At 35.0% G+C, this 8,425-nt stretch overlaps 1 protein-coding gene across 1 annotated transcript; it reads right to left on the bottom strand.

Annotated features, from left to right (window-relative positions):
* Window positions 1-680: 680 nt before the first annotated feature.
* On the bottom strand, window positions 681-1,510 carry LOC133848271 (uncharacterized). The gene is made up of 2 exons (XM_062283767.1): window positions 1,395-1,510; window positions 681-1,335 (listed from the first exon to the last, which is right to left on the bottom strand). Exons 1-2 carry the CDS (start codon window positions 1,422-1,424, stop codon window positions 970-972), a joined length of 396 nt encoding a protein of 131 aa, XP_062139751.1. The 5' UTR covers window positions 1,425-1,510; the 3' UTR covers window positions 681-969.
* Between the last annotated feature and the right edge of the window lie 6,915 nt (window positions 1,511-8,425).

The raw sequence follows: 8,425 nt of genomic DNA, 5'->3' as shown, positions 1-8,425 counted from the left end.
TTTGGAATATGTATTTTTATATTTAGGGTATTTTATTAAAAAAATATGCAAGATTAATATACCGAATAAATACTAAAACTTGCTAAAAGCTGTATATTCGTATAACAGTATAATTTGAAGTTTAACAAGTAAGAAAGCTACAGTCGAGTGTACTCGAATATATTGCAAAAATACTAAAAAATATACCAAATGGTATATTTGTCATATCGATATAGTGTCACATTCAAAATATACCATAGACGGCAGAATATACCAGATTGTCGGCCAAAGCAACTAAGAGCACAGTAAATAGGCGTTTTTGCCCATACAAAAGTATTTCTTTAATAACTTCGACAATTTTTATCTGATCGCAACCAAATTTACAGGAATCATAAATACTATAGAAATTATTGTATATTATTGTATATACCAAAACTCGCAACTCTAGCTTTAAAATTACGCTTGTTATTCGATTTTTTTTATTTACGGGGGGGGAAGTGGGCGTGGCAAAAATTTGAAACAAACTTGATCTGCGTGCAAACATACTAAATGCTGTCGAAAAGATTATAGCTCTATCTCTTATAGTCTCTGAGATCTAGGTGTTCATACGGACAGACGGACAGACACACAGACGGACAGACGGACATGACTAGATCGTCTCGGCTGTTGACTAGAGTAGAATATATACGTCTATGAAGTCTGAGATATTTTCTTCTGGTTCTTTTCTGTTAGCACAAACATAAAAAATAGTATGACAACTTAGCTAAAAAAAAGAACAATAGAAATTCACGGTGTACTCGAAAATAAAAACACAATTGTCAACAGAAGTTACTAACGTGACACGTAATAACAAGTTAGAGCCCACGGATTCTGCGCATCAGTCAGTGATAAAAAAAAACAAGTTATTGCACAATTTGTAGACGAGTTTTTAACATAATAAATGCAATATTCTTTGTAAATTTATTGAGCTTGATCTGCATCTGATACTAGCTAAGATTTATTGTACACATATCCAATCTCCACGCTGCGCTTCGGCTCCGTGCGCAGCGTCAGGCACTGTAAAAGGAGGTATCCATAGTCACAGGGAACCGTGGAGCTAATGTCATCGTACTGCGACATGCACTGCTGAAGGACGACCTTCTCTTGGGCATTGGCGTTGTCGCCTATGCGCTCCAGGCTCAGCTTGTTATCGTCGCCAATGTAATCCCTCAGCAGACACTTGGCATAGCACTTGATATTGGGAGCGACGTTCTCGACGGGCGAATTGGGGGACAGTGCCTCCAATTCGGCATGCGTCACATTGTTGTCCTTAAGACACATGTCGCCTGGTGGCTGACTGACTGCAACGCAAAATAGCTGCGAATATATTAACACAATTGAATTGAGCAGACGATGACTAAATCCTGTTGACTTACCGCTAAGAATATCAACAGTTGAAGTTGCATTTTGGATTATTTAGGTAGCTTTGGTATTTGGAGCGATCACGTGAGCAGTCGACGGATGAACTACTGATTATGAAATCATTCGCTGAACTATCTGATGTTTATACTTGATTCTCTCTTGCTCAGTGCTCATTAAGCGGCTAAACCAAAATGCGAGCGAGTGTGTTTATTAATTTCATCACTGTGATTAGGGCATGCACAACTTTTCAGTGACTTTGTAACACTATTTTAACATATAAACAAAATTGAATAATGTATTACAAAAAACAAATATGGATATATCTAATATGAAATGAATATAAATTTACATTTACTGAACATATGTTTAATATAAATTAAATTAATACACATTAATAATAAATTTACATCCAAATTTGCTATTTATAATTTCTTTTCTAATAACAATATTTTATTAGATACACAACATATTTAAAATTGAAATAATATTGCAGTGTGTTAAATATGTATGTATTTAATATAAAATCTGAATTAATTTACAAAATGTACTAATTATGATTTCAGTTAATGATATTAGATATAAAATATATTTAAACTTGAAATAATTTTGTACAATTTTACATTAATTTAATAGAAAACACACAAAAAAACAACTTACACATTTACTAAGAATGATTTTTATATAAATTTATGGACAATATTCAATATTTATGAAATTTGAAAACATAACACTATAATGAAGCTAAATACTTACTATGCTTTTTCTTACTTATGTTCATTATCTATTTCCTTATAATTAAAATTAAGCATCTTATTTATTTATCATATAGCTTTAACGCGTAATTGGTTATTGATATTTATTATAATAGTAATTTATTTGACTTATTATGATGCTGTAGGGTATCCGATAATCGAGATAATTTAAAACGTTTTAATCTTGCTTGCGTGATATTTTTATTTGATTGCTGCTATTATTTTATTCATTTTTTATGGCACTATTGTTGTTGTAGTTACATTGGCCCAAATCGTGCATTAAAATCTCTAAGCACATACAAAGTATATTCATATTTTTTATTTTTATGTATATAAGTACAATATTTCAGTTTATGAATTTTGAGATGAATACAACTCAAGGCTAGCCTTAAATTTGTATAAATAGTCATATATAAAAGTTCAAGTTCCTTGTAAAATGTTGCAAGAAATTTTTACTAAGAGGTAAAGTAAAAAAAAAAACAAGTAAAAATGCTGCTAATCAGTGTGCTCGACTGCTAGATACCCGCTACCCATTTTGAATAGAAGCAAAAGTATACTAAATTAATATACCTTCGAAATATACCATATATTTAAAAATATACCAGACTGACCATTAATGCAATTACCGATTGCAGTAGCCGTAATTTGCTTACAAAACTATTCCTTAAATAATAATAACTTTACAATTTTCATTCGATTGATAAAAAATATTATTGTTATTATTTTCTATACAAAAAAAAATAAAAATTTACCGAGCGCTATATTTGGTATATTGGTATAATACTTCAATCAAAATATACCATAGATTATTTTATACCAGATGGTCAGCCAAAGCAACTGACAATCGATTGCATTAGGAGTTTTTTGTCGTACAAAAGTATTTCTTAAATAACTTTTACAATATTTATCATAAAATGTGTAGTTAATATTCTATATACCAAAAATCGATTCTAGCTTCAAAATTACACTTGTTATTCGATTTTCTTCATTTTGCGGGAGCGGAAGACGGCATTGAAAAGATATGAATGAAACGTGATCTACGCGCAAACATAGCTAGTGCTATGGAAAATTATATCTCCATCTCTTAGAAACTCATAGATCTACAAATGTGTTCATACAGACAGACGGACAAGGCAATATCATCTTGGCTGTTAACGCTGATCAAAATGATATATACTTTATCGGGTCCTTCTCCCTATTCCATACTTTTCCTACATGTATAAAGTTATAATACAAATAGGAAAGTTTTGGGAGCATTCCTAGCATATATTGAAACAAGCTGAGATGTATGACAATTTTGAATAGCCAGCCCAAACACAAGGCTTAAGCAAATTTATGCGGTCAACTGAGCGCGTTGTGAGTCAGACATTATGATTATTTCAGCTAACCAATTGTTAAAATTATGAGCAATTAACTAACAAATACTCAGCTTAACCGGGAGCATTGCTGCGTTAAATTTAGATAAGTATATTTTTATTTAGATGAAGTTTTTTGTATAGTCAGCGTAAAATACTGAAAACTTCTTAGATTTTAATAAATTAAAAATAAAATAAAAATTTGTTGTTTCTCTTCGAGAAGCTTTGTTTAATTCAATAGTTTGTTATATTTTGTTTTTAGTTTTTTAGCTATTATGAGAAAACTTGAGTCTTTAGTAGAGTATATATTATTAATAAGCTCAGCTTGCTAAAAGTTTCGACGTTCTATTATTGTGTTTTACTTGGATTCAATTAAAAGATAAAGCAGAGCCCGGAATCAATGTTAGATATAATCATTTACTATTGATGATAGAAATTAATGTATATATAATTATGTCACAATTAAATTGGTAATTTAATAAACCTTTTATTACGTTGAACAAAGTTTATTTTCGATAAGCTGTCCTCCTGCAGACCGTTTCTTAAATGGAATATGTGTAAGGCTTTCCTGATCAGAAATCAGCTCTCAATCCGAATTTTGTTAGTTAAAATATAGATTATTATTTTGTAATCGTGTCTTGCAAACTTTCTTCTGAAGTTTCACTCTGTGCTATCTTACAGCTTGATTCTATAGACAGTCAATGAATGGGTGAGAAGTTAGAGGCACGATAAATAAATGAATAAATATGGAAATTCATAAAATGATTAAAATCTTCGAATTTCGACAGCATTTGACTCTTGGGAAGGCAATAAAATTATGTGATGTCAAATAATAAAATGAGATTATTGTAAATGAAATAGAGTTCAATTAAATTGAAAATAAATACGGAAGTTTATAAGTGGCAGAAAAAAACAATATACTTGTAAATCTTATTTATTCTGCCATAGCATCAATAGATCAAGGTGCGCGGCATATTTTTAATAGCGATCTCTTGCGCCAAGTATTTACGTTGGTAAAATCAGAGACATGTAAGTAAGGAGCTACAACACTTCTTTTCAGCTTTGTAACTTTAAGTTTCTATACAAATTTCAATTAGTGATTAAATATAGTTAGAGAAGGAATTGTATAACGCTTAATATACACAGACATTTGTTTGAAAAGAAAGCAAAGCTTGTGCTGGCCAGAATTGAAATTTGCGGTCAATTTTGATGCCATTAAAAAGCAACTGGCAAATTGCAAAATTGCTAAACAAATAGCAAACGAAGCGAAGGGGCAGGGGAAGGAGGGTGGATAGTACATGTCGGATGTGGAATGTTGAACTAATAAAGCCCATTGCGCAGAGCAAATAAAGTGGCAGACAGATGGCATACAGAGGACTTGGAGTTGAAGTTGGAGTTGAAGTTGCACTTCCATGCTTCATTTCCTTCATTGCATTAGAGGTGTGGCAATGCCTGACGGTGGACAAATAGAAGAAATGGAAGGATTTTTCTAAGGCAGGGGTGAACGGGTGAGCGACAACGGCAACGACAACGACAACGGGATATGGGCATTGGCAATGGCAATGGCAAAAAACCGCAAATTTCAATTTTCCAAGCAAATCATACGTAAACTTTTCGACTGCGAGCGAGGCAATGTAATCAGCCGAGCAGTTGACTTGGCCTTTCATCAGCACACACACACTCACACATATACTATATACACATATGTGTGTGTGTGTGGCAGGACTTGGTCGACTCCTTGGCGACAAAACTTTTGTTGGCCAATCAAGCAGAGCCAAAGCCGGCCAAAGCCAAAGCAAATGGAAAGACAGCTCGACAAGTTTTAAGTAAATCTAAGCAAAATTACAAATTATGCAGAGAAGCTGGCGCTGCAGCCGAGCTCAACGAAATATCCACACAGACCGAGCGACAGACATACAGACAGACAGTCAGGAAAATGCAGAAAAGTGGGCGTTGCGAAAATTGCTTGGCAAATTGAAGGGTCAGCAAATTGATCCTTTGGCTGTGAAATGCGGCAAATAGTTGTTGGGACTGACGCGAACGAGAATGCGGCGGGTGGGGTAAAAACATCAACAGGACAAAGTGCAGCGGGTAATCGTGTCCCTAATGCAATTATGAGACCCACAAAACAGTCCTTCCCCACACACACACACACACACACAGTCCAGTAAACAACCCACAATGCACATAATTGACAATGCAAATTTAATAAACATTTGCAAAACTTGTAATCGAATTAGCCCCGAAAAACGAAAAATGCTCATAATAAGTATACGCTCCGTATACATCGAATAGGGCGTCGTTGCTGTTGTTGTTGTTGCTGCCTTCGTCCTGGCATTTGGCTTATAATTCAATTTTAGCTACTGCCAACAAACCACAAAACAGTTTCAGCACTTATGCACCAGCTAAGGATTCGGTTTGGCTTTGCCTTCCCTTTGCCTTCCCTTTGTTGTTGCCTTTGCCTTTCGACTTTCAACTTGGACTCGAGCTTATGTTTCGGTCTCGAGTTTGTGGCTGGCTTCTGAGTGAGAATTGTGCTCGGTTTCAGGGTACAAATTACATACTATCGTAACGTATCGTAGAGAGGGCGTCCATCCCGTAATCCCGTCTTCGTGTCCCTTTCGCCCATCGCACATCGCATATAAACTTTGCGACTTCATTGCGGTCAAGCAAAACAGTTGACTCCAGACCGTTTTTAACCATTGCAATTCTGGAATAGAAACACCAACAGCAACAGCAACAGCAACATCAACAACACCGCACTGGGTGGAACGACCTAACCACTGAGACGTGCCTTAACTTATAAAATATTGCAAGTGCAGTTGCCAATTGCACGGCGCCGCAAGATTAACCATCGAGCGTTACGATGCTCCTCGAATACCCTTTCTTGTCAAGACTAATTTAATATGTTTTATATTGCAAATGTGTCCATATTTTATATATAATTATAAGCATAACAAAAGAGACTGTATTTAGTTTTGAATATCCCTTCTTTGTTGAATGGTCACACATAATCTTTACTCTCTCTTTGTCTGTAAGAACAATTAAGAAGGCTACAGGTGATTGTGCACGACTGTAAGATACCCGCAATCCTATTTTCACTAAAAACAAAACGCTATTATTCTTAAAATATACTAATTTCAACCAAAAATACCAAGGTATACAGAAGGCTATATTTGGTATAACAATATACTATTAATTTGGAAATATATCAAGCAAAATATATATATATTATTTATGATTCCTGGTTGGTTGGTTGAATTTGGTTACGATCAGATACAAATTGTATTCTTCAAAAAATACTTTCTTATAGTCAAAAATGCCTTCTTACTAGGGGCCTTAGTTGCTTTGGCTTTTCAGTATTTTTGTGGTATATAAATTTGGAATATTTAAAAATGAATACCCCAATGTGTGCCATTTATTCAAAATGTTATTTCACAGTCGAGGACACTCGGACACTCATTGTATAAATGATATTTTATGCATAAGATATTTACATTTTAATGTGGCTATTGCAAACTACAAATTCGTAGTTCATTTAATTAATTTAAATTAAATTAAATTAAATTAATTTACATTCAATTCAATTTAAACTTAGTATTATATCAAAGCATTCTTTTAGGCTTCGTATTTTATTTCAATTCAATTTTTGATTTCATTTTGAATTTATTATTAGTTTTTACTAAATAAAGTGGATTGTTATGTTTTTCAGCAGCGAAATTTGTGTCACTAAAAACATACTTTAATATGTGACATTTCAACTTAAGTGTTCATCAATAATTGTTATAAGCAATAAACATTTAATTGGAATAATAATCTTTTCATTTACCATTTTTGTATTTTATTGTATGAGAGTCAAAGCTAAATAGCTTTCGATGTATGCAATTTGATCAGAGTAGCATTTAATTAGATTGCGAATAGTAATTAGTAATAATATCTGCAAGAGAGAGAGAGAGAGAGAGAGAGAGTGAGAGAGAGACAAGTTCATCTTTTGTAAGCTGCGTTACAATCCAAATGACAGAGTAATGAGAACTTTCTGCTGGAAGTGAGTGCTTAAGAGGCCACACAGTGCCACTTGTCGTTGGCTCTCCCAAGTGGTTGCGATTTTGGGGGCTCTTGGATTTTGTGCGGTTCACAGGCCAAAGGGGCGCCACCTGTTGTCTAGCGGGGAGGGGGGGAAGCACTTGACATTAAGATGCTGGCAATGTGTAATAATAACTGAAGCCTAGAGGGGGGGTGGGGAAAGAGAGTAGAGACTGCGTCTCTCAAGCTGAGAGTGCGCTCTGACAGGACGCTGAGCTAGCAGCAGTCAAGAATGTGACAGCGCTGAGCCCATTTGACACAAGCATAATATAATAAAAACCGCAAACAAGTAATGCCATCCTAAACCCCCCCTTCCCTTCCCTTCCCTTCCCATCCCACGCTTGGCAATGCAGCCATTCAAGTGGATCAGACGGAAGAGCTCCGCATCAGCGTCCAAGTGGAGTCCAAGTCAGCAGCGGATAACCACGAGGAGGAGAACGACCATGACTATGAAGTGTTCTCTTGGCTGTCGCTTATGCTTTTGTCCTCGTTCTCGTTCTCCAGTCTTCTACTGGCTGCTAGCCCAGTCATGTTGTGGGCCTGCCTGTTATCCTTTTGGCGTGATTAAGCCACAAGTGCGTGACAATTTAATGCGACATTTATGCCCAAGACAAGAGATTATTATTGAAATCGCGCCAACGCCACAGCCAACGACATATTATTTATATAGAATAATAATAATAATAATAGCAGCAACAACAACACAGATAATAATATCAGCGGGACAAGGACAACAACAATAACTGTAAATACGTGTTGAGGTTGCTTAACACCCGACTCGCAGCTTATTTATTTATTTTGCCATTTGACACCTAAGTGACACATTGCGTTTGACGCTCTGAGAGATGGGAACAC

Source organism: Drosophila sulfurigaster, chromosome X, assembly GCF_023558435.1.
Source record: "Drosophila sulfurigaster albostrigata strain 15112-1811.04 chromosome X, ASM2355843v2, whole genome shotgun sequence".
Taxonomy (NCBI): domain Eukaryota; kingdom Metazoa; phylum Arthropoda; class Insecta; order Diptera; family Drosophilidae; genus Drosophila; species Drosophila sulfurigaster.
Note: the sequence above shows the minus strand (reverse complement) of the source record. Positions and strands in the feature narration are given on the sequence as shown.